Source organism: Schistocerca serialis, chromosome 2, assembly GCF_023864345.2.
Source record: "Schistocerca serialis cubense isolate TAMUIC-IGC-003099 chromosome 2, iqSchSeri2.2, whole genome shotgun sequence".
In the NCBI taxonomy this organism is placed as follows: Eukaryota; Metazoa; Arthropoda; class Insecta; order Orthoptera; family Acrididae; genus Schistocerca; species Schistocerca serialis.
The window spans coordinates 688,638,066-688,665,607 of record NC_064639.1 but is presented as its reverse complement, the minus strand read 5'-3'; the positions used below and the strand labels follow the sequence as shown (position 1 = coordinate 688,665,607).

The following is a 27,542-nucleotide window of genomic DNA, read 5'->3' as shown; positions in this document are numbered from 1 at the left end:
GCAGTGTGTGGAAAATGTGGGTGTAAATTAGAAATCCTGTAGGCAATATATGTTTAAAATGGAAGAATGACTTTAATAAACAGTGCCACAAAGTCCAATGCTAATACACACATCTAAAGAAATAGTTTAAAAACAAAGATTCCATGACTTACCAAATGGCAAAGCACTGGTAGATAGACACAATAAAAAAACACACAAACACACACACAAAATTTCAAGCTTTCGCAACCAACAGTTGCTTCGTCAGGAAAGAGGGAAGGAGAGGGAAAGACGAAAGGATGTGGGTTTTAAGGGAGAGGGTAAGGAGTCATTCCAATCCCGGGAGCGGAAAGACTTACCTTAGGGGGAAAAAAGGATGGGTACACACTCGCACACACACACATATCCATCCACACATATACATATACATATACATATATTCTCTTTTATTGTGTCTATCTACCAGCACTTTCCCGTTTGATAAGTCATGGAATCTTTGTTTTTAATATATTTTTCCCATGTGGAATGTTTCTTTCTATTTTATTTATATCATTAAAGAAATAGTTTGATGAATAAACTCAGAAGAAAAACATGAGGAACATGTATATAACTTGTACTATAACAAAAAAACTATATTAAGTAACTGTAATTTATAATAAATACAAAAATAACAAAGTGCTGAAGAATAAATAAATTTTTTTTGAAGAAATTAACAAATAAAAATAATCACATTGTTGTGTAAAATTCTTGATTAGCTGTTTTAAAGTTCATCTCCTAAAGACATTTGGATATAAGATTTCCTTCCATTAACAGATTTCATTCCTCTGCATGTTCTCCACATCCTTTGACTTTTCGCTGAAAGACAGGAGCCATTTAAATGATTAGGTTCTCTCTCATCTCTTTGTGACAAGATGACACAATCTACTATGTGCATTCTCAATGCAATTCTTTATGTAAGTGCAGTTGTAAAGTCCTTTTAGAATCACCCTATACTTTCCATCTATATTTTGGCTCGAAGAAAACTTCTCAGGAATGAGAGAGATTGCCATGCTTTTGACTTCTCTTTGGCTGGAAGACAGGGCAGCTGAATTGGAAGACTTGCCATCTGTTCAACTACAGTATCACTTGTAGAAACTGCAGCTACATCAGAAAGATGTAGTAGGTGAATATGGATTGGGGATAAGAAATGAAAGAAGAAGCCGCCTGGTAGAATTTTGCACAGAGCACAACCTAATCATAGCTAACACTTGGTTCAAGAATCATAAAAGAAGGTTGTATACATGGAAGAAGCCTGGAGATACTGACAGGTTTTGGATATATTATATAATGGTAAGACAGAGATTTAGGAACCAGGTTTTAAATTGTAAGACATTTCCAGGGGCAGATGTGGACTCTGACCACAATCTATTGGTTATGATCTGTAGATTAAAACTGAAGAAACTGCTCATTTCCTCCTCCCTGTAGTCTCTCCATCCTCTGCACCCTTCTCTCTACCCAACTCTTTCTCCCCTGCCTCTCTCCATTTCCTCCTCTTTCCTTTCACTGTCCAGGTCTTCCTCTCCCCATCTTCTGTTATTGCCGTTTCCCTCCCTCTCTGTTCATTTCCCCCTCCCCACTTCTGCGTGCCTATCCTTGTCCATCTCCCTCTTCCCCTCTCTGTCTGTCATAAGCTCCTCCTCCTTCTCTCTCCACATCGTCACCTCATCCCAATAAGAGACATGTTGTTATACTCCCACAGTATAGTTTTAAAGATCATAACTAAAACGTGTACCAAATTTGGTCAAAATCATTCCAAGGGTATAGGATGAGCTTTTCGCCTGTGGATTTGTCCATGAACGCACATATCAAGTATATTTAACATATTTCACATGTACTTGTTCACACGGTACACCTGTATCTCTAGTGAATTTTGCCCTGCAGTTTCACTTTCATGCAGCTCATTGTTTATGACATATCTCCTGAGATACATGGCATATTGTGATATAGTTTTGCAGGTACATCCAGTGGTATATGTGGCTACTATCTGTGAAATGTGTTGTGAATAGAGCTAGTAGTCAAGAAGTAATAAATTAAAACTTCATGAATGATGCAGAAGTTTTTAACCCATTTCAATGTTTATGTCATCATATGTCCTCAACTGTGTGTTGCACAGCGATATATTTTTAGGTACATTTAGTGGGATATGAGCATACTGTCTATGACATATATTGTGAATAGAATTAATAGTAAAGAAGTAATAAATCAAAACATCATGCATGAGGCGACAGTTTTTCATACATCTCAGTATTCGACGTCATATCTCCTGAACTATGAGTCGTATAATGATATAATGTTGCTGGTACATCCAGTGGTGTATCTGAATATCATCTGTACAATGTGTCACAAATAAAGTTAGTAGTAAGGAAGTATTAAATTAAAATGTCATTCTTCATGTGGCAGTTTCTCTGCAAGAACAGCGAAAATGTATTAAGGAATAAACTTTTTTTCATCATTTTGTGGGAGCGAGAAAAAGTTTTGTAAGGTTTGAAATGATGTGTAAAGTTTGTTGCAAGTCACTAAGTGCTATTATTCTCAGATACTGGATGAATCAATTGTAGGTATTTGCATGCCATGGGTTACACTGCTTCTTCACCCCAACCTCTTTGATAAATAGATGGTTCTTACTGCCACAGCGATTTTTTCCACAGCAATTCTTCCCAGACAGCAAGCAATATGTGTACCAAGTTTGGGTTCAAATCGTCCAGTGGTACAGGAGGAGATGTGGAACATACATTACATGCTCAGTCACATTAATGTAACCATCTGACAAAAGCTGGAATAACCACCTTTTGCAATACGTAACACTGTGAGGCACGCAGGAAGAGAGTCAGTATGGTTCTTGGAGATACCGACAGGGATGTGGGGCCTTGCCGACTCCAGGACACAGCTAGCAGCTGTGCTAGGTTTCTGAGCTGAGTATCCATGGCATAAACAGCCTGATCGAGGTGGTCCCACAGATTCTGAACTGGGTTTAAATTTGAGGAATTCATAAGCCAGGGGAATATGGTAAGCTCATCCTGCTGCTCTTCGAACCATGCATCTGTACTGTGAGATGTATGAAATGTTGCATTGTCCTGGTGGTAGATAACATCCTGCCAAGAATAAACAAACTGCTTTTAGGGGTGGACATGGTCCCAAAGAATACATGCATAATTGTATTGATCCACTGTGCCTTCCATATCGACGAGACCACCCAGGGAATGCCACGAAAACATTCCCCAGACCACAATGCCACCATCACCTGCCTAGACTCTTCTGTCAGACTTATCATGTGATTATCAGAAAACGCCACCTGCAGCCACTCAGTGGATGTCCTGTTCCAGTATTGCTGAGTTAAGTCCAACCTACATTGCCAATGAACAGCAGTCACCATGAATGCTTGAAGCAGGTACCTGCTGCGGAAGGCCATATGCAGCAACATTCGCTGAACAGTCTTTGTTGGTAGTCCCTTGATTCACCTGAATGGTCAGCTGCTCTACCGCTGCACATCTATTCACCCATACACATCTCCACAGCCGTCATTCACCCCTGTCATCTATGGCACGTTGTGCTCCACAGTTGCCTCAGCGCCAATTTTTGATAGCGCCATTTTGGTATCCGTGGTATACTTCAACCACGGCAGCATGCAAACAGTTTACAAACCTAGCCATTTTGGAAATTCTTCCATCTTTGGCCCGAAAACCAATGATCATGTCCTTGTAGACGTCAGATAAGTTGCTTTTTATCGGCATTATGACATTTATTCACTGTTTCCGCGTCCCCAGATATGCTTTATATACCCTCCATTGCTAATGCTCCCTCCTACAGTCTGTGAGAGGTTACTGCACATTGACGTCAAACATAGGCACACAAATATATATGGCTGGACCATGTATATACATACGTCCATTTTTATAATATGTATGGATTTATGAGAGCTACATTTTAGTATTACATTTATTTAACTGTTAGGGTGTAGCCAGCATATTGTAAAACAGTGCCCGGGAGGTCTTGATCTAAATGTTGTAAAATTGTTTAAACTGAAAAAATTAGTGACTCGCCCAAACAAGAACAAACTATGTGGACAAGAGAGGGCAATGTTTTCTATGTTCCCTCTCATGGCAATATTCCTAACATTCCGTTTGATTAGAAAGTCTGTAATATTTGGCGGTCTCTCTGCAGAGAACTCACAGCAGCATCGTTTTAGCTTTACTTTTGGCTGGAGAGCGAAGATGAATGGATTCTCAGTCGGGATGCAAAGCAAAGCAGTACTCTTGGTCAAGGCTGAGCTATAGCAATTTTCTTCAGGTGGACAGTGGCCGAGGAGAGGAAGTCGTGCTCTGGGCAGGCCATGGGTAGCGTGTGCAGCACAGATGCTTGTCCTGGAGTCGCAGTTTGTCTTTTAGCCTCAAGTTGGTAAGTTCTGACAGCAAAGTGAGGCTGGAGGTTAGTAATGAGACAGGAGTAGTCTCGTTCTCAGTTAAAGCAAGGGAGGGATCTCGTTTCAAATCATGCTCTGGCTGCCGATGGCTGAACTATGATTCTGTTATTTGGGTTCCTGAGTGTATCTTCCTATCCTCACCCGAATGACACAGTCGTCATATCTGTCACGAAACTGTGTTCTTAATTTACTTGAATGTCCTAGTGATTTAATTACGGTATCATTTTATTCTCCTCCTTGTGGACTTAACCTTTCAGTTTCTAAGCAACTTTTTAACTACACATTTTTCATTTTACGATTTCTACTCATTTCTAGGATGTGAGAGCGTTAACTATTAGGTCTGTTTATCATGTAATGTTCCTCCTGCGAAATATTTTATAGTAAACGATGGTCTAAGTTACTGTTCCTTTACGTTAGTATTTAGAGATGGCCGGCCGGTGTGGCCGAGCCTTTCTAGGCACTTCAGTCTGGAACTGCGTAACCGCTATGGTTGCAGGTTCGAATCCTGCCTTGGGCATGGATATGTGTGATGTCCTTAGGTTAGTTAGGTTTAAGTAGTTCTAGCATGACCTCAGATGTTAAGTCCCATAGTGCTCAGACCCATTTGAACCAGCCATTTAGAGATGAACCCCTCGATCCCCATTATCAACTAATAACTTCAGCGAGAACAACGGGCGCCCATACAATAGTTTTTGGCTGGGCACCACCAGGGGTAAGGAGTATTTTTTATAAAATATAAAAAATATAAAAAATACTCCTTACCCGTGGTGGTGCCCAGCCAAAAACTATTGTATGGGCGCCCGTTGTTCTCGCTGAAGTTATTAGTTGATAATGGGGATCGAGGGGTTCATCTCTAAATGGCTGGTTCAAATGGGTCTGAGCACTAAGTAGCCATAAAAATGTTCTTGTTCCAACCCTGTTAAAAAAAAAAAAAAACTGCGTAATACCGACCATAAATCGATTCCCTGAAAGAAAGACACTTTGCACTGTACTGGTTCCTTTCACCGAGAGCTAGAGGGGGTGAGGGGAGGGGAGCACCCTCCCTCCCCCGTCCCTTTGCCCACCCTTGACAAGAATAACACCCATGACTCACTCGTCAGGACCACCCCTTCTCTTTCCATTTCCATTGCGTGCAAATTATTAAATACATCTGAGTTGTAGAGGGACGATGAGCATATCAAATGTGTTCATTCTATTCAGATCTAAGGCACTGCTTACGTTTAGCTGTAGCCTAATGGCGTGTTTCAAAAAATGGTTCAAATGGCTATGAGCACTATGGGACTCAACTGCTGTGGTCATCAGTCCCCTAGAACTTAGAACTAATTAAACCTAACTAACCTAAGGACATTACACACATCCATGCCCGAGGCAGGATTCGAACCTGCGACCGTAGCAGCAGCACGGCTCCGGACTGGAGCGCCTAGAACTGCACGACCACCCCGGCCGGCCGGCGTGTTTCAAATTTAGCTTTTAGCCACTACGCTATGGAGCTACTGGATAAAGTCATGTTTTTTTAATGGTTTAGTGTCTCACAGGAAATTATTTTCGTCACATTTTCACAAACGAATGTCCACCAGGGTGGATGCTCGCACAGTGTGAAATCTGGCACCAAAACCTGCACCACTGCAGTGTTGGTGTCGAAAGATCTGTCCCACTCTTGGTGTCTCAGTGGCAAATAAATCTTTACTGTATTTGGAAGTAAATGAATTAAAACAATAAGATTTTATTATCATGTTGAAATTCAGTAACTGGTACCTACATTTTATGTACGTTAAACATATAACCTATTTGGTTCCCTTAGCTGGTAGCGTATATAAATGAAACAAATAAGTTTACCATCTTCTTCTGTGTTTCTCGTTACCCTGTTGGCAAATTTCGCAATCACTAGATAAAATTATTCCATTTTTAACTCTCTTAATATTTTCTACTGTCGTTTAACAGTAATATTCTATTCTGTTACCAGTAGTTCGCAGTGATTTGCAAAGAATCAACGACACAGAAGAAACACAGCAAACGTGAAACTGCAGCACATTATACAACAATGGTCAACCAACAAGAAAGCAACTTTCACTTCAGACAGCTCACATCAAAAGAACTGCAAGAAAGGTAAATACACTGTAGAACAAATGAACACTTGTAATAACAGACATACAGAAATAAATATGTTATCCATTAATTACTTCCTTATTGGTAATCAAGAGACTCCTAACCCAAGTGATTGGATTTGTGGTGCATTCACATGGTATAGGTGATACTATAGGGGGAAATCCCAACAGCAGTGCATTCTGTACAAACCGTTTTATTACCATTTACTAAAATATATACTGTCCGTTCAATTTGAATGCACAGTGTGTACTAACTGTGGCTCCAGAAGAGGACATACACATCGTCCATCAGCGATATTTTTGTTCACAGCCCCCCCCCCCCCTCTGGAGTGCAGAGCACAGGTGGAGGTGCTATCACTGTGATGAATGACTGCCGCCGCTTATGTGAGTTCGTAATACCTGAGGTGTTGCAGGAGGCATCATAGTCAGCCGATCACCGAGATGGAAGGTGGTGATTCGTCATCCACTGTTGTCAGCCACTGCGTGAGTGATGCCAGTCGTTAACATTCCATTGAGTTGGGCAGCAACGACGAAAGTGGTGCGTAGTCGGTGGAGAGATCTTCCAGGGTCCATGCTAGTGTCAAACTGCTGATGGCCACCATTGTCAGTTTGCGGTTGACCTCAATTCGGAAGGTGTTGTCACTTTGGCTGATTACACGGTATGGTAAGTGCAGGTTGGACTGTGTCGTCATGTCACATAATGAACCGCATCATGGCCAGTGTCTTGTGTACGAATGTAGACAGTGCTGTATGAGGCCAATTCGATGGGATGGCAGTGTACTGAATTCTTCTCCGTACCACTTGTAGTATTTCCTGTAATGGTTGTGGGTCATCATCCGTGGGTGGTTTGAAAAGGTCTGCCAGCAGTTGCAGTGTCTCTCCATAGAGCAGTTCAGCAAGTGATGCCTGTAGATCCTCTTTTGTGGCAGTGTGCACTCCTAGCAAGACCAAAGGGAGCGCCTCTGCTCATTCACCGTCATGACACATTAGCTCTGCTTTCATTGTTTTGTGCAACCTCCCGACAAGACCTTTACTCTGCAGGTGGTATGCTGTCATACGCCAGTGGTCGATGCCACACATGATGCGTAATGCTTCAAACAGTGGGGCTCAAACTGTTGTCCTTGGTCCATTGTAAACATGAGTGAGCAGCTGAACCAGGCAACCTATGTATGCACAAATGCCGTAGCTGTGGCTTCCACCGTCATGTCAGTCATTGGTGTCACCTCAACCCATTGTGTCAGATGATCAGTCATCGAGAGAATATATTTTTGTTGTAAAGTTTCTGGTAAAGGGCTGACAATGTCCAAATTAATGTGACAAAATTGTCCCCGTGGAACTGTGAAGTAGCCTAGTGCTGCTTGCAGGTGATGGCTGACTCTGCTTTGTTGACAGGCAGTGCACGCGAGTGTCCATACTTTGCAGTAATTTTTAACATTTGGCGGTCAGAGACAAGCTTCATTGTGGGCTGTATTCCTGGATGGGAGATATTGTGTGACGACTGAAAACTGCCTTCACAAAATTACGCTGGAACCAGTGGCTATCGTTTTCCAAGTGAATTATCACAGAGTAGAGCTGCTTCTATCTCTGGTAATTGACATTGTTCAATCTTCAGACTGGTCGCTGCGTCAGAAGTGAGCGCCATAATCAATAGATCTGACATCTGTTCCCGGGCCAACTGGAGATAGTCCAGTTGAAGCTATATGGTATTGACCCATCAAAGGCAGTGCACCACAATGTTATCAACTCCTCCTAAATAGCAGACATCCACAGTAAATTGAGAAATATAGTCCAAGTATCTCAATTGTCTAGGAGTAACTCGTGTCAACGGATGTCAAATTGTGTCTGTGACCAGCTTAAGGTCTGTATAAATCACATCTGCTCGCCCATCAATATCTTCATTGAAATAGTGGACAGCTTTGTAGATTGCTACAAGTTCTTCGTCAAATGCAAAATACTGCGTTTGGGCTTTTGAGAACTTTTTGGAGACAAACCACAGCAATTGCACTTGCTTGTCTGTGATTTGTTGGAGTGCCACTCATACTGCTATCTTGCTGGCGTCGGTAGTGGTTGTAAGAGGCGCAACTGGCACAAAGTGTGCTAAAGCCACTGCCTGAAACCAAACTGTCGACTGAACGTATGAAAGCCACTTGTACGCCTTCGATCCACGTGACCTGGCAATGTCCGTGGGTTTTTGGTCCTTTTAATGCAACAGTGAGGAGAGCCTGAATGTCCACTGCATATGTGATGTTTCTCCAATAAAAATTCAAGATGCTGAGACACCGCCATAGGTTGTGGAATGTTTGTGATCGTGGAAGATTTCGTATGAGCGCTAACAGGTCGTCCATCGGACGTATTCCTGAAATAGCGACAGTGTATTCCTGAAATGCGACTTGTTTTTGGCGAAGCCGTATTTTGTCCTTGTTGATTTCGACCCACTCTTTGTCTAAGGCACCAAGAACTTGTCTGAGGTGTCTGTCACGCTCTTCAGCGTCCTTGTATAACTCTAATATATCGTCTAGCAATTGGGGACATTAAAAAGCACACTGTCGATGAAACTAGGCCATGTCTGCGCTGCATTTTTGAGTCTTTCTGGTATTACAAAGAACTCGAACAAGCCAAAAGGCGTGATGGTGGCAGTTTTTTTAATATTATCCGGGTGCATGGGTATCTGGTAGTAAGCTTTCTTGCAGTCACTGACAGAAAACACAGTTCGTCCTGCTAGTTTGCTGGTAAAGTCTTGAATGTTTGGCACTGGTTAGAAAACATGTACAGTTCGAGCATTCAGTGTATGGTAATTACTGTACGCACATACTGATCCATCTTTCTTCGGGACCACTTTTATTTGTGAGGCCCACGGACTGTCAGACTGCTGAAGTACACCGCATGACATCATTTGACTGATTGCTTCTTTTGCAGTGTTGAGTATTTGAGGATCTAATCTACGCGCTTTGTCGGTCCCAGTGTAGTGATAATCCTATGGATCATCCCATTCCATATTGTACATGGATACACCGATGGGGAGACACTGGCATCGGCTGGGGAAGCAGGTGAGGCAGAGCACAAAGTACGTACTTAAGTCAACTTATCCGCCCAGATTGGCTGTGGGCGTGGTTCTGGTGCAGCCAACAAGATGGCTGTATGTCCCTTAGATCGGCATGTGTGTTGCTATTTTAATGTATCGACTGTAGTACGGGCCGTGTTGTGCTTCTGTGTAAGTGACTGACGTCATAGGTACAATGAGTGGTTGTCTTCACGCACATCCAGGAGCTGTTAAGTCGTTTGTAGTCAGGTTGTCATTCTAGCCAAGTCTTTCTGCAGTACCGCAGAAGGAAATTCTCGTAGCCCTATTACACAATCTCGTTCAAACTCAATTAGGTATCGATAATGGCGTCTTTATAGCTGTTAAGGCATTTTCGACCACCATCAGCTCACAGCGTGGAATCTCAAAGGTAACTAACGCTCACGACCTTTATTGCACAGAAACCTGATTTGCATCCTTATAGTGGCGCTACCAGCACCACTCTTATGCGGCTAGCGGGAAATGAATGGACATCATCTTTCAGATGTAGGAACACGCCTACCAACTTTAGTTTACGTCGCATAACCCCTTCTTGGTGTTGCAAAATTTTTTCCGTCAGTGTAGCCCTACTGGTGTTATCCATTTCCGTAACAGACATTTTGGGACAGCTTGTTTGTGTTCCTTTTTCAGAATGAATGTCAGAGACATTCAGTGGATCACTCCTATTTCTAGAAGCTCCATTGATCGATTAGGGAATTAGTGATCAAATAAAACACAAAATTGTGTGCTCAAGGAAACGTGATACCACTGTAGAAGAGCGGGTGTTTAATACCGAGGGGTTTTATTCAGCGCTCATTCACCTTAGTGTCTCGTAGCTACCCTGAAGACTGGACTGTTTTCATGTAAGGATTTGTACTATCGTCGCGACTAGGATGATTAAGCCACAGTCGCCACTATCTGAAACACAAGACGGTCTGCAGTTGCGCCAAATGGTGGCTGCTGAAGCTAGGGCAATGAAGGACACGCATTGCAGACCAGTCTCCAGCTCTGGAGTCCCAGGTTCGCCAAACATGGAACTCGGGATTCGTTACTGAGCTTCGCTAGCCAGCTGGAAATACCCACAAGCCATGTGCAGCTTATCAACGGCCACGCACATGGCGATCATTACCCGCAACATTCGTCTGTCAACATGTATGTAAGCTGTTTTGTCTAATCACATACATGATAAGCGAAGAATGATTGCAGGGAGATAACCCCCGTTTAAGTGTGTACTGTTGTTAACACATAGGTTACCGACAAACAGCTTTGCAATCTATCGTTAGATAATATCACTGACGTACTGTAGATAATGACCACAAAAATAAACGGATGTTAAAGAAGTAGTTATTTGTTTTTCATTACTCATGTATAGATAACTGTAGAAACTCAAATCTGTCTCTTTGCAGACAAATATTCGCATGGCAACCTTGCTCACAGTCCACATCATCTCAAGCAGTTTTAATCTTAATATGTTTTCACTGTTAACCTGTTTAAGTTGTCACTACTTCCTTCTGAAGTCGTTTTTATAAACGTTGGAACTATGGTCAAGGAGTTTAAATAAACCTTACAGTATGCAACTGATTGGCTGTTTATTATTTCTTCAAGAACATTTCATTCTACAGTTAGTGCTCCAGCCGTGTTCAAAATTTTAAAATTCTGAAGCATATTCTTTGAAATACAATTAAGTCTGTGGCACCAGGAAGGAAAACCGGCCATTCCGTAAACTAAACATGGAAAATCAGTTGATACCCATGGTGACCCTGCTCCGATGCCAAACAAAGGCACGAGAAAAAGAAGAAGAAGAAACACGTATAAGTCTCGTTCGCAGGACCTGAAAGAAGGTTTTTATTCTTTATCAATTACGAGGGCGTGCTGAAAAGCAAAGCCTAAGATTTTTTTATGTAGAAACTCTTAAAGGTTTTTAAGTGAAATATATGTTACTAATATTCTGCATCTTCGTTCTTCATGCCTACATATTCATTTCTCAGCATAGTAACCCTTTCGACGAATATATTTCTTCCAACAAGAGACCAGTTTGTTGATTCTGTCACTTCAGAATGTATGGCTGTGTTGACGGAGCAACAACGTCACCTCTGCTTGCACCACGTCGTCACTATAAAATTGAGGTCCTTCAAGGTGTTCTCTAAGTTGTGTAAACACATGAAAATCGGATGGCGCCAAGTCGGGACCTTATGGAAGATAATCGATGACAGTGAAACCAAGGCGCCGGATTGCTGCAGATGGCACAGCACTCATGTGTGGTCTCGCATTGTCGTGCTGAAAGAGAGGTTGCCCCATGTGAGGACGAACTTTCCAAATTTGAAACTCGATTACAGCAAGCTGTTTCTCACGCACCTACATAGTTACATAACACACCGCCATGTTACATCTTATGATTCGGAGCCCTCTAGCGGCAGAGGGCTGCAAATATATAGACATGAAGAATAAAAATGTAGAATGTTAATGACGTTTGCTTTATTTAAAAAGCTTTAAGAGTTCTCACATAAAAATTCGGAGGCGTTAGTTTTCAGCCCATCCTAGTATCGTGCAAGTTAACATGAAAAAGGATCATCCTTGGAAACATACCCAAAGAAATTCAAAATAATTGGCATGAGGTACATTCTTCAACCAAAACCCTATGATCACCTAAATAATAGCATGTCGGTCCACGCTAGGAACGCAATACTGGAGTGGTTCTGCGTGGCGTCTACAAGTCCTTGGTAGGTATGCGAAGCAATGTGGTTCGAGATGTCTACACACAGGTCACGCAGTTTCCGTAAATTGCGGGCCAGTGCTTTGTGAGCGGGAAGCTACCTCCCTATGGCGTCCCTGATGTGTTCCATCGGGTTCATATCAGCCGAATTTGGCGAACAAACTATTACCCTCCTGAAACTACTGTAGCACGATTCTCGCTTTGTGACATGAACAGTTATCTTACTAAAAGATGACATTGGTACAGGGGAAGACATAGAACATGAATGGACGCGACGGTCCACAACAGTGTTCACTTAGCACACAGCTCTCATGGGGCCTTAGATTAATGCCACAAGTTCCATGAAGACTAGGCGTATGTTCCCCCATAGTATAATACTGCACCCACCAGCCTGTGTACTAGGTACGTTGTGTTTTGAACAGCCATTTGCTCGGATAACGGTGTATCTGGACACGACCATCGACCTGGTGTAACAAGAAATGTGATTTATCCGACCAGGCTACACGTTTCCATTGATCCACGGCCCAATCTCGATGATCGCATACTCACTGCAATCGTAACTGACGACGTGTTGTGTCGACGTGAAAACATATAGGTGTCATCTATTGTAGGGCCCCATGTTCAACAATGTGACTGAATGGTGTGCCCCAAAACACTTGTGCCAACAACATCATTGTACTCTGTTGTCAGATCTATCACAGTTCACAGCCTATCCTGTGTTATAAAGTGGGAAACCTCTGAGCTCTACATTCTGTGATGAGGGTCGACGTCCAACACCTTGCTGCCTACTCATGGATTCACCATTCTTCAACCATTTTCCATAGACACTCACGACAGTAGCATGCGAACAGTCAACCAGCTTCACTGTACCCAAGATGGTCGTTCCCAGGCGTCTGGACTTAGCAGTCTGTCCTTTGACAAAGTCCCTTATGTCAGTAAATTTCCCCATTTGCGGCCCTTATCGTTGCTAGAATGATTCCTCATCGGTCTCTGCTCTGAAATGTGAGGACGAAGGAGTGACTAAGATGAAGACAGTGTAAGACCTTAGAGAGTAAATCCTCAGTGGGAGAGGATGGACAAGGCATAGACCGCACAGGAAATGAAGTAGTTTAAATTTATTTTCTTCCTCTTCTTTCAACTCAAATAAAAACCAATTAATCCACCAGAGAGCTGTCAGTTAAGCTATCGATTAGTCGGCTGCTTTTATTTGATCACTTTCTCTTCTATTACACTGCAACTATTTAAATCTCACGATATCACTGATGTAGCCCACACCAGCATTAATAGTTTTCACTCATCATATTTATCATCGGTAATGTTTTCACAATTTCTTACTCATATGACATTCGCCTTGACAAAAATGGCATTCATAATTCAAAAAGCGTGTCTCCAGGCAATCTCAATCGTAACAGAAGTGTATCAATGTCATTCTACGATCTTCATCTTTCTTAGCACGGCATTTGAAAGTGAGTTTGCGGCAGAGAGTACGACTCCAATGGACCTCCTAATCTATAGGATGCAACAAAACCGATTGGCTGAAATTAGTGTTCCGTATATCCCCATGATGTGCTGCATAGGATTGACCCGGAAACCTCCATGGCATTCTGAGAGGGATTCCACTGCGGAAGTTAGTTGAGGACGAGCATTCTCGTTCGTGAAAGGACCTGACCACTAAATGTCACGAGAGGCACGCCAGTATAAATGCGGCGCGAAGTATTGCGTTGTGAGGGACTTTGAACATGGACAAGTCATTGGATGTCACCTGACTTCAACCCTTCTAAAGCTGTCCAAGTCGACTCTTGACGATTGTGACGCTGAAACTTGAAGGAAAGACCACAACTAAATCAAGACCAGGAAGACCTAACGTACTGACGGACAGACATTGTCCATCACTGCAGGATGAATCACTCGTGATGTCCAAAGTGCTATCAGCAGTCTAGTTAGCACAATGACTGCGTGTAGGGAATTAAAAGGAATAGGGTGCAATGATCGATCCGCTCCCCACAAGCCACGCATTTGGGTAGCCAATGGTAGGTGACATTTGAGGTGGTGTAAAAAGAGTCGCTATTGGACAGTGGATGGCTGGAAACAACTGATTTGGTGTGATTAATCACGCTACCTCCTGTGCAATCAAACAGAAGGGTTTGGGTTTGGCGAATGCCTGGAGAACTTTACCAGCCATCATGTGTAGTACCAACAGTGAAGCGCAGAGTAAGTGGTGTTACGGTATGAGGGAGTTTTTCAAGTTTACAGTGTGGCTACCTTTTTGCAAGTAAGTAAGCGCAACGTTCAGAAGGATATGAACACATTATACAGCAATGTGGACTGTGTACAGCAAAGTAACAGTTCGGAGGTGATGACTGTTTGAATCAGCATGACAATGCACCCTATCATAAAGCACCATCTGTGAAGCAACAGTTTATAAACAACAACACTCCTGAAATGGAACTTGTCTGCCCAGAGTCCCGACTTGAATCCAGTGTAACACCCTCGTAACGACTTAGACCATCTACTTCAGCCCAGAACACAGCGTCTGAGAGCACTGTCATTTCTAGTTTCGGCTCTTGAGGAAGAATGAGCTTCCATTCCCCCACAGACATTCAGACAACTAACTGGGTTCAAATAGTCATGAAGGCAAAGGATGGGTGCGACCCATATTAATGTTGACTAATAGTTGTTCGAATACTTTTCATCAGGCAGTGTTTCTCATACCTGTATCTCTGCCCATCTCTGAATATTTGAGGGTATGTACACCCATCCAGCATGATGCCTCCCCACGTCTATAAGTACATCTGCATGTGTGTGTGCAGCGGTTAGCACACTGGACTTGCATTCGAGAGGACGACGGTACAGACCCGCGTCCGGCCATCCGGATTTAGGTTTTCCGTGATTTTCCTAAATCACTCCAGGTAAATGCCGGGATGGTTTCCTTGAAAAGGGCACAGCCGAGTTCCTCCCCCATCCTTGACACAATCCGAGCTTGTGCTCCATCTCTAATGACCTCGATGTCGATGGAACGTTAAAACCAATCTTCCTTTTTCCTTCAAATGGTTCGAATGGCTCTGAGCACTATGGGACTTAACATCTGTGGTCATCAGTCCCCTAGAACTTAGAACTAGTTAAACCTAACTATTCTAAGGACATCACACACATCCATGCCCGAGGCAGGATTCGAACCTGCGACCGTAGCGGTCACGCGGTTCCAGACTGAAGCGCCTAGAGCCGCACGGCCACACCAGCCGGCTCTTTTTCCTTCCTTATCCGCATGCATACTCCGCAACGCCAGTAAAGTATATGGTGAAAGTGTACTTTGCATCAATATTAGCAGTTTTCTTTTTCTGTCCTACGCCATTCGCGTAATGGGCAATGGAAAAATGAACAAATGATTGACCGTCTAGGTGCCCTGTACAGATCTCAATCTTTCTTGTCTTATTCTCATGACCCCTATGCGAGAAATAAGACGGTGACGGCAGAATGATCGCAGAATTCCATCGCATTAAGGTGCTCTAAATTTTCCCAGCGGTGTTGCATAAGTACTATGTCGTATTTCTTCCAATGATTCACATTAAGTTCTTCGAGCTTCTCTGTTACACCACACTTCCATATTGGCTACACCAACCTGTTGAGATCCAAATAGTACATCCCTGAATTGCTCTACCTCAGTTGTCATGGCTTCTTGAGAAAGACTCTAAATGCTGGAACCACGTTGTAGAACTGCTCGCACTGACATCTTGTGTGTGATTTCCTTCATGAGTGCACTGCACGTTTTTAGCATGTTCTTGCCATTGCGCCAGCTACAGCCTTCCCTCTAAACAAATATGAAATATTAGACAACCTGCAAGCAGAAGCGGAATATGGCGGTAGAGCGCGCAGTCGTTCATTCGCCCTGATCCTGTCTCATTGTTGCTGACTCCGCAGTAAAAATGTCAATGAACGCACACCGCCGGACATCCGGCGTACCGACGAGCCTCTGATGTATTCGTAGAGTTCGTCGAGAAGCTGTGGCCTCCGGGACAATTGTAGATAAGCTTGCAGTCATCGTTGGGGTCGTCTTGCAGTTAAGGCCAGATGTTGTGAAATACTTAACTTTCTCTCGACGCTTACTGGCCTACGGACATCTACTGTGTCTTACAACCATCGCCAAAGCCTTGGTGGCACATCCAACAGACTACCATCTGTCTCTGACAAGCTTCGAAGTGTTGGAGGATTCTGTTATGCAAGTACAGGGTCCAGAACACGTTTTTACTTTTTGAATTGTTAAGCTAAAAACTTCTATTTGCTCACAACAAAAGTGAAAATACTAATGAGAAATTATGGGTGGAAAGAATTGCTTTTCATTATCTTTGAATCATGTACCTATTCAAAGTTGGGAACCCACTACTCTGATGAAGGCTGCAAGGAAATCTTATGGACATTCACAGTGACTACTAACCTCCTCTCTTGCCAGATTTCACTTTTCCAAGTAATTCGAACTTTTGAACACTAGTGAATATTGGAATGGTGCTCGTATGGCCATGAATCCGTGAACATGTAGTGTGTATAAAGAAGAGCAGCGCAGATGAACGAAGATTTGTTTGATTCACGTGAAAGCCACATATAGACATAAAAATACTAGCATAGATTACCCACAAAATTCCAACAGTGTGTTCGTACGGCTGTGTACGAGGCAGTCTTCCCTTGCTCCATTTTTGATCTGAAAGATCTGTTTCTCACATATAACCCCTGCCACCTAGCTTACGGTCATTTTAGAGGGTATGTATGCAGATTTAGGTGTAAAATGTTAGATAGAGAACGGCAAAAGTCTGTTCGCTTTTGGCTCTGCTCATCGTCTCACTGAAACGTGTACTTCTGTGTTCTTTTTTCGTTGAGCTGGCTTTTGCATCTCCGCCATATACCTTTCTGAAGTTTCAGTCACTTGTTAATACGGTTACTCATAATATTACACTACTGGCCATTAAAATTGCTACAATAGAAGAAATGCAGATGATAAATGGGTATTCATTGGACAAATATATTATGCTAGATCTGACATGTGATTACATTTCCACGCAATTTGGGTGCATAGATCCTGAGAAATCAGTACCCCGAACAACCGCCTCTGGCCGTAATAACGGCCTTGATACGCCTGGGCATTGAGTCAAACAGAGCTTGGATGGCGTGTACAGGTACAGCAGCCCATGCAGCTTCAACACGATACCACAGTTCATCAAGAGTAGTGACTGGCGTATTGTGACGAGCCAGTTGCTCGGCCACCATTGACCAGACGTTTTCAGTTGGTGAGACATCTGGAGAATGTGCTGGTCAGGGTAGCAGTCGAACATTTTCTGTATCCAGAAAGGCCCGTACAGAACCTGCAACATGCGGTCGTGCATTATCCTGCTGAACTGTAGGGTTTCGCAGGGATCGAATGAAGGGTAGAGCCACGGGTCGTAACACATCCGAAATGTAACGTCCACTGTTCATAGTGCCGTCAATGCGAACAAGTGGTGACCGGGACGTGTAACCAATGGCACCCCATACCATCACGCCAGGTGATACGCTAGTATGGTGATGACGAATACACGCTTCCAATGTGCGTTCACCGCGATGTCGCCAAACACGGATGCGACCATCATGATGCTGTAAACAGAACCTGGATTCATCCGAAAAAATGACGTTTTGCCATCCCTGTATCAAGATTCGTCGCTGAGTACACCATCGCAGGCGCTCGTGTCTGTGATGCAGCGTCAAGGGTAACCGCAGCCATGGTCTCCGAGCTGATAGTCCATGCTGCTGAAAACGTCGTCGAACTGTTCGTGCAGATGATTGTTGTCTTGCAAACGTCCCCATCCGTTGACTCAGGGGTCGAGACGTGGCTGCAATATCCGTTACAGCTATGCGGATAAGATGCCTCTCATCTCGACTGCTAGTGATGCGAGGCCGTTGGGATCCAGCACGGCATTCCTGAACCCACCGATTCCATATTCTTCTAAAAGTCATTGGATCTCGACCAACGCGAGCAGCAATGTCGCGATACGATAAACCGCAATCGCGATAGGCTACAATCCTACCTTTTTCAAAGTCGGAAACGTGATGGTACGCATTTCTCCTCCTTACACGAGGCATCACAACAACGTTTCACCAAGCAACGCCGGTCAACTGCTGTTTGTGTATGAGAAATCGGTTGGAAACTTTCCTCACGTCAGCACGTTTTAGGTGTCGCCACCGGCGCCAACCTTGTGTGAATGCTCTGAAAAGCTAATCATTTGCATAGCACAGCATCTTCTTCCTGTCGGATAAATTTCGCGTCTGTAGCACGTCATCTTCGTGGTGTAGCAATTTTAATGGCCAGTAGCGTATTAGTGTCTTATTTCGCGTTACATATTCATGTTTCATTATATCGACTGCGAACAGACAGTAACGACACATTCCAATACTGAAATTAGTAGTACGGGCTTGGCGACCCTGGGGTCCTGAGCTGGGGTCTGGTCAGCGCCGCCAGTCCCCTGTCACCGTAACCCCCGGACATGCTTCAGCGACCACCGTATGGCGCGGCGGTGGAATGTTGTGTGCTGCGGGGAATGGTTGTCTTGGCTTGACCGCCTGGATTGCGAGGACGGTAAACCTCTATAAAAGCCCCTCAATCTTACGGTGTGCTGCGCGCCTATAAGATGCATGGCTGTTGGGGTGGAACAGTCGCAAGCGGGCAACCTCTGGGGCACCTGCCGCACCCCAGTTGTATGGCTTACCTAGGCACGCGGGGCTCTGTCTAGGTGGACTTCTAGTTCCCTAGCTGCTCGTGGGACCGAGATGGATCCTTCGAATTCCTCTTTTCCTCCTCCCAGCGGAAAGGGTGGGCCGCTGGAAGGTTCCAACACCCAGTCTCTGAAGAGGGCTCGTGCAGTCAGTCCTCTGACTGCAGCACATCTTTGACAAGTCAAGTCTTTAGTAACAGAATGCATTCTGGTACTCAGAATGTGTTTCTCATTGTAAAACGGAAGGAGGGTAGTTTTGAGAAGGTTTCGCCCTTCTATATACAAAAGGGTCTGGAGGGCATCTGTGGCTCCTTAAAATCAGTGAAGCGTTTGCGTAATGGGACCTTGCTCGTGGAAACTTCCACTTCCCAGCAAGCCACCAACCTGCAAGCTGCTAAATGCCTTGGGGAGTATACCATAGACACTGAACTGCACAGCACCTTGAATTATAGCAAAGGTGTGGTGACGTGCCAGGATCTAGTCGACATTCCCAAAGACGAACTGCAACGTGAGTGGGCTCCGGAAGGTATCGTTTATGTTCAACATATCATGAAGAGGGTTGATGACAATCTTGTGAAATCCGACTCTTTTATTCTGACCTTCAATAGCACGAAACTTCCGGACCATATTAAAGCTGGCTTCCTTCGCCTTAGTGTGCGACCTTATTTCCCATCTCCAATGTGCTGTTTTAAATGCCAGCGTTTTGGGCATACCACCTTCGGGTGTAAAGGCGAAGCAACTTGTGGCAACTGTGGTAAGGCTGCTCATGAAGGAGTTGGTTGCTCGTCTCCAGCTAGATGTATCAATTGCTCTGGCAACCACCCTGTGTGGAGTAGGGACTGCCGAATGTTTTTAGAGGAACGCAAAGTCCAGGAAATAAAAACAACCAAGCGTATCCCCTATGGTGAGGCCAAGAAGATCTATAAGTCGATGCAACCTCCCACATTTGTTACATCTTTTGCATCCCTGGTTCAGAAGCCTACTCCAAAAGTCGATGCCTCGACGCAGACCGAGGTGATGAGTGTTGGCACTAACACTTGCAGCTGTCAGTGCACTTGCAACGCAGCCAGTGTTTCAGAGCCAGTAGCCCCTACTCGACTGGCAGACAAAGGTATAGTGGCGAACTTGGGCCAGCCCCTGGCGCCTCTAACTGCTGCGGCTGTTCCAAGCCCAGTGCGCCAATTACCACTCCCACATCCGCTCCCCCAAAGCCCACCAAAGCACAGAAAGCTCCTGTACAGCAGCAACAGCGGGTCAAATCACGTGGTAAATCATCTGACCATGCGGATGTTGTTTTACGTGAGGCTTCCTCTGACTCTTCCCCAGTGTTGATGGAATACGATGTATGTGTAGGGCAATCATCTCGCGCCACGCCTGCTCCTCCACCTGCTGCGGTCTCCCCGCCTCGTCGGAGAGACAGGATGAAGGTGCTACCCCCATCATAGATGGCTCCCATACTTCAGTGGAACTTGCAAGGGTTCAGGACGCATGTGGAAGAACTTCGTCTACTATCTCAGGATAGACCACTGTGTCTATGTCTCCAGGAGACTTATTTCCATCCATCATACTCCCCTGAGAAACGAGGCTATACGCTCCACAAAAAGGACGACCTGCGTGGAGAAAGAGCTAGAGGCGGCGTAGGTATTTTCGTCAGGACGGACTACCACTCCTCGCCTCTCTCACTTACGACGACTTTACAGGCCGTCGCTGTGTCCGTGCACGTGCGTCATCCATTGACTGTATGTTCACTTTACTTGCCCCCACATGATGCTCTTGATGAAGCGGCCCTCACCGACCTTCTTACACAGCTCCCCCAGCCATTCATTATTTGTGGTGATTTTAATGCCCACAATGTGCTTTGGGGCTCTGCAATTACCTGCCCCAGGGGTAGAGCAATTGAGAGGCTTCTCCTGTCATCCTGTGCCTACTTGCTCAATGGGGGACAGAGTACTAATTTCTGCACGGCGACTGGGTCGTTTTCTGCCATTGATCTCTCGCTTTGCTCTCCAGCTCTTGCCGCCAGTGCTCACTGGGAAGTGGTTGCTGACTTGCACGGCAGTGATCATTTCCCAATCTGGATTCACCTGCCAGATGACGTGGGGCCCAAAAGGAGACCACCACGATGGGTGCTCAGTGGAGCTGACTGGACACTTTATAGCCAGTTGGCCCAATTCGAACACTGTGCGAATGTTGAGGTGTGGGTGGATCATATTACCAAAACGGTCCACCACGCCGCTGCAGCATCCATTCCACAGTCCACAGGCCACCGGAAGAGGCCACCTGTGCCTTGGTGGAGTGCCGAATGCCGCTCTGCAATCAGGACCAGGCGTGCGGCTCTGCGTTGGTTCAAGTGTCGGCCGACTGCTGAGAATCTTGCAGCCTTTCGGGTGGTGAGGGCAAGATGTCGCCGCATTATTCGTGAGAGCAAGAAGAGGTCGTGGCAAACGTTCCTGAACACCATTAATAGTTCCACCAAAAGTTCCATTGTGTGGGAGACCATCAGGAGAATTTCTGGCAGAGGAGGGAGGTGTCCCATAGCTGCTGTAATGACTAACGGCACTCTCCACACGGATCCGCAAGACATTGCCCAGACTATGGCAGCGTATTTTGCCACGGTTACTGCAACAACCAGTCAGGATCCAGGTTTCCAGCGCCATAGAGCGGTTGCTGAGAGATGTAGTCTGAACTTCCAGTCCACCTCTCGTGAAGTTTACAACTGCCCATTTTCTATGTGGGAGCTGGATTCTGCTTTGTCTGGAGCTCGTGGCACATCCCCTGGTCAAGACAGGATCCATTACAGTATGCTATGGCACCTCACAATGCGCAACAGAGAACTCCTCCTCGCACTTTTTAATGCCATTTGGGCGTCGGGTCACTTTCCTGACGCGTGGCGTGAGGCAGTTTTAATCCCTTTTTTAAAACCTGGGAAAGACCGCACGAGCCCAAGTAGCTACCGTAGTATAGCCCTCACTAGTTGCATAGGGAAGACCTTGGAGCGGATGGTCAACCGCCGCCTTGTCTGGATGTTAGAATCCCGGCAACTCCTTAGTCGCTTTCAGTGTGGGTTCAGGAGGTTTCGTTCCACCTTCGATAACCTTGCCCTCCTGGAGGCGGCTATACAACAAGCTTTCCTCCACCGTCATCACCTTCTGGGTGTATTTTTCGACATCGAGAAGGCCTACGATACCACTTGGAGGCGTCTCATCCTGGAGCAGCTTCACGAATGGGGTTTTCGTGGTTGTCTTCCTCTTTTTATTCAGTCTTTCCTCTCGCCACGATATTTTAGATACCGAATTGGTGACGTCCTGTCTGATCGCTTTGAGCAGGAGAATGGTGTCCCTCAGGGTAGCGTTTTAAGTGTGACTCTCTTTGCCATCGCTATTAATAGCATTACGTCCATAGTGAAACGTCCTGTCCAGTGTTCTTTGTTTGTGGATGATTTCTCTTTGTTCTGCTCTTCTTCAAGCCTTGCAACGACAACTCGTCAGTTGCAACTTACGATTAGGCGTTTGGATGACTGGGCGCAGAAGAGTGGTTTTCAGTTTTCCACCGAGAAGTCTGTATGTGTTCTTTTTAACCGTTCTCGTTAGATTTTAACCTTTCCTGAGTTGCAATTGAGGGACACTATTCTTACTTTTAAAGACACGGTGAGATTTCTGGGGCTCATTTTTGACTCGAGGCTCACGTGGTTACCTCATCTTAAAGACCTGAAACGGCGGTCGCTTCAGGCTTTAAGTATTTTAAAATGTCTTAGTCACAGTACATGGGGAGCTGACAGGACTTGTCTGCTCCAATTTTACAGGGCGTTTGCGCGATCTCGGCTCGATTATGGGTGCACGGTGTATGGGTCTGCGAGGCCTTCTTACTTAAAGATTTTGGACGTTGTCCACCATGAAGGGCTTCGGTTGGCCACTGGGGCATTCCGAACTAGCCCCATACCAAGCCTCTGTGCAGAGGCTGGTGAACCGCCACTTCATATGCGGCGACGGCTACTTACAGTGCGCCAGGCGTATAAAACTTTGTCCACACCATACACCCCTGCATACCATACCGTTGCTCAGCCTCCTCTGGCACGATTGTTTCATAACCGGCAACGTGCGACGCAGCCCTATGGGATTCGCGCACAGGATTGCCTCGGTGCGATGTCTATGTCTGGTCTTCGTGTTTTACGTCGCAGTTGGAGCAGATCTTCACCTTGGCTCTTCCAGAGACCCAAACTTATTTTAGATTTGACTAATTTTCAGAAAGATGGCACACCAGATTTTACGTTCCAATCTCTGTTTTTTAACATTTTAGATGTGCATCACGGTTTCACTGTTGTTTATACTGATGGCTCCAAACAGGAGAATTTCCTTGGCTGTTCTGTGGTGTTCCCTGATCATGTTACCCGGATTCGCCTCTCTGCTGAATATACCGTTTTCGCAGCGGAGCTCCACGCAATCCTGAAGGCACTGGAGCAGATGCATCGTGTTCGGGGCGATCGATTTCTTCTCTGCTTCGATTCTCTTAGTGCCTTACAATCACTGCAGAACCTCTACCCGACTGAGGAGATGGTCCAGCTGATACATGACCAACTGTACTTGCTCCAACAGCGGGGTAAAGAGGTATCCTTCTGCTGGGTGCCTGGTCATGTCGGCATATGGGGCAATGAAGAGGCCGACCGGGCTGCCAAGGAGGCCTGCAGAGAGCATGATGTGGTCCAGTGTCCTATCCCCTTGCAGTCAGTCATCGCTGCACTCCACAGGAAGTGCATGGAGTTGTGGGAGGACGAATGGCTGGCGGTGACGGCCAATAAACTGCGGTCGGTAAAGTCAACCACTCGGCCGTGGCATTCCTCCTGCCGGCTGCTCAGGCGGGAAGAGGTGGCCCTCACACGTCTTCGGATCGGGCACTGTCCTCTGACGCATAGCTATTTGTTACGGCGGGAGGATCCTCCGTTTTGTGATGCTTGTGGTGTGCACATCTCTGTCCGGCACATTTTAACAGACTGCATTTTATACCTTGATGCAAGGGCAGAAGCACAAGTTTATGGGGATCTGCCTTGTGTTTTAGCTAACGATGAGACGTCTGTGTCTAGGGTTTTTAAGTTTTGTGATGTGTCTGGACTCTGGCCTAAACTTTTAGGCTGGAGGTTTTGTTTTAGCTCCCTCTCCCTTTTTCTTCCTGTGTTGTCCATGTTTTACTGCTGACGCCCTGCTTCATCCCACACCTCGGTGTGGGTGAGCACATATTTTTCAATGATTGTTCCCCGTGTTTTATGTTCCGTTTTATGTAAATGTTCTGAGTTTTTTTTCTTGACACCCGTCTCACTATGATACTGAATGGGCGCTGAAAACCTTGCTGTCGTGCGCCCACCAAACCCTTCTACTACTACTACTACTGAAATTAGTGTTCAATTAACGTCGGTAGGCCTACATTCAATGTTTTCCTAAGATTTCTCTCTCTGTCCGTATAAGACTACCGACCATCAAATCAATAGCCTTCCTTTATCTCAACTCTCGTAACGTGTAGTTTTCCAGTACCCTCCTTTTTTCTGACAGATAACAAGAAGCTCCGAACACTAACTTATCTAGCGCCCTTTTTCCGTATTTTGAAACACCTTCTGTAGTAACCATATCATGTGACTGCAATGTTTTTGTGTAATCGGTATCACATGTTCGAAAAAATAATTGAGCTGGTTTCCTCACAACTGTTTCAGTTACTCCAAACAATGTTCCACAGGCCCACTTGTTTTGTGGCTACGCTTTGAAACTATTTTTGATTACATCAGTACCAAGGAAACTTAAATTGCGAACACCTATAGCAGTATACTCATCAAACATTTATCTGCGAAGGGCGACCTCTAATGTTTGCGGAGACCCTTCAGTTGTTCTGCTGGAGTGCGAGGAATATCTGTAACTTGTAAGGGATTGTCACACACGTGCTGACTAGCCTCTCGACTGTTGCGGAAGATATCCGTTGCTGATAGAATGGCAAGTTTTCCATGGCATTATTTACAGCGTGAAGAACATACACGTGACTGTAGTATAGACATGAAACTCCAGTCTTCTGTTCGGTTTCATTATAGGTCAGAACCTCTCGGCACTATTTGTGGCCGGCAGTAACTACATAGTTGATTCATCGATTTACGCTTTCCGAAAAATATGTTTGATGTCGTCATATTTTAAACATTTTGTGGCTGTGAGCTCAGCAACCGTGTATACAATTATATAAAATGAAATAGTCAGCCAAACGGCTGCACACAATTTGTTTTAAACGCGTTAACCAGGTTTCAATAGTTCTAAGACTATGTTCATCAGAATGGTAAAAGTTACGTGAAATCACATAACAAGTTTATTGTTGACTCGTGGAACATTTGACGAGGGCACTGTTGCTGAAATTTTAAAGTTGTTACGTGATTTCAAAAATGGTTCAAATGGCTCGGAGCACTATGGGACTTAACTTCTAAGGTCATCAGTCCCCTAGAACTTAGAACTACTTAAACCTAACTAACCTAAGGACATCACACACATCCATGCCCGAGGCAGGATTCGAACCTGCGACCGTAGCGGTCGCGCGGTTCCAGGCTGTAGCGCCTAGAACCGCTCGGCCACACGGGTCGGCTGTTACGTGATTTCATGTAACTTTTACCACTCTGATGAAGATAGTCTTAGAACTGTCGAAACCTGGTTAATGTGTCTTTTTTTAATTGTGTGCAACCTGTTTGCTGACTATTACATTTTATATAATTTGATGTCGTTGTTAGAGAAAAAAAGCTTCAGACTCTGAGACAGCTTATTACACCTTACATACTAGATACAAGGCACAAGATTCCCACAAAAGAGAACAGATTCGATTGCTTAACTGCTTAAGTACGCTAGACCATCTGGCAATCACTCTTAGTACATTTAATTTGCTATGTTGAACGACGAACAGCCTCCTTATTCGAAGTTAATTGTGTCAGGTACCTATAATTTTTATTTAATTTTGTTCCTTTTTTTCAGTAGAAAAATATTAGTTGTCACATTTACTGTCCGATTGAGTCTGTCACAGCTTGTGGATAAATGAAATAGTGTTTTGTGTTATAAACAACAATACTTTTTATCCGGATTGTTTAGAAATGACAATGTAGATAGGCTTTGCGAATTAAAGGTTCGAAGGAAATTAAGTACGGTACTACACAAAGAATTTGAGAAAGCCACTTACCCTGGTTTTGGGCAGGTTTTTGAGAGCATTCTGAGATGGATTCATTTCCGTAAGCGAAAACGTGCACGATGGAGGAGGTGCGAAAGCGCTAATCTGCAGACGCCGACTGTGAGCAGATTGTATCGTGGGCCGGCCGCTCTCGTAGCGCGCTTTTAAACGTCACCGCTCCTCTAGATAATGCTGCCACCAATTGCTGGCAGGTAACCAGGGCCGTTTTATGGGCGCATGCTACACAAATGCCGCTTGGGGCGCCAAACTGAGAGGGGCGACAGAAGGACGCGTGAGCCCGTACAGCAGTGGTGGCCAAGCTTCTTCCTCAAGAGCCAGTACCGAGATTGTAGGACAGAAGGTAGAGCCGCATGTGTACCGATTTTATTCTAGGGTTCCCTATAATTTACACGATGGGCTTATGTCTGAATTTTCATAACCAACCGAAGAGTGGGAAGTGTACGGATAGAGTATCAACGTGAGTTCCAGTTAAAAAAAAAAAAAAGAAAAAGAAAAAAAATAGGTTTAAAAAAAGGTTTATTTGCTTGCAACTCATCAGGGAAATTGAGGAAAAAATAATTCGTGATTTGAGGGAAAGTTTTTGGCCAAATTTTCGTAGTCAGACGAAAAGTAGAAACGGTTAAAAGGGGTATCAAAGTGGCAAACATAAGGTCTAGTTTAACAAAAGTTTTGTTTGTTTGAAAGTAATCAGGATAAGTAAGAAAAACTTAATTTGTGACTTGAAATATTTCACTAAGAACTTCTACTAGCTCTGTAAATGAAGTGTCAAAAAGTTGATCTTTTCAAGGCCTAGCAATTTTGCGCGAAAACACTGGAGTGATATTTAACTGTCAAAATTGTTTTCCTTCGAATCAGGTATTAAATTCAGGGCATTTCGAGAACAGAAGACACCAAGAAAGCAAATGAAATGTCTAAAATATCATGCGTTCTGAACAAATCTTTAAAATAAAATGAAAAAATTAAAAATAGTCGGAATGTTTTGTGAAATTATTTGCCTAAAAGTGAGAAATAAAATAGGTTAGATGAACGTTTTATGCTCCTTTGAATGTTCTTCGACATCATGTAAAGCAGATGAGGTGCATTAAATGTTTCTGCTATCTGTTTTATTTCTTATTTTTAGATAAATTATTTCACAAAACATTAGACCGTTTTTTGGCTAAATTTCTTTATTAGTTGGTAACCTACATAAATTAGTATGTTATGATATTCTAGTAGAGAGCTATAGCTATAGTAAGTGCGCGATTAAGTTGGTCGCCGGCTGCCCTTGTACCGATCATTAAAAGTCGTCATCATTCGGATA

General features: G+C 44.4%; 1 protein-coding gene across 1 annotated transcript in view; it reads right to left on the bottom strand.

Moving 5' to 3' along the window:
- The window catches only part of LOC126456328 (adenosine deaminase-like), a 127,072-nt gene extending 100,794 nt beyond the window's left edge, over positions 1-26,278 (bottom strand). The window contains exon 1 of the mRNA XM_050092078.1: positions 26,234-26,278. Coding sequence (XP_049948035.1) covers positions 26,234-26,278 — 45 coding nt within the window. The remainder of the gene's footprint in view (positions 1-26,233) is intronic.
- Between the last annotated feature and the right edge of the window lie 1,264 nt (positions 26,279-27,542).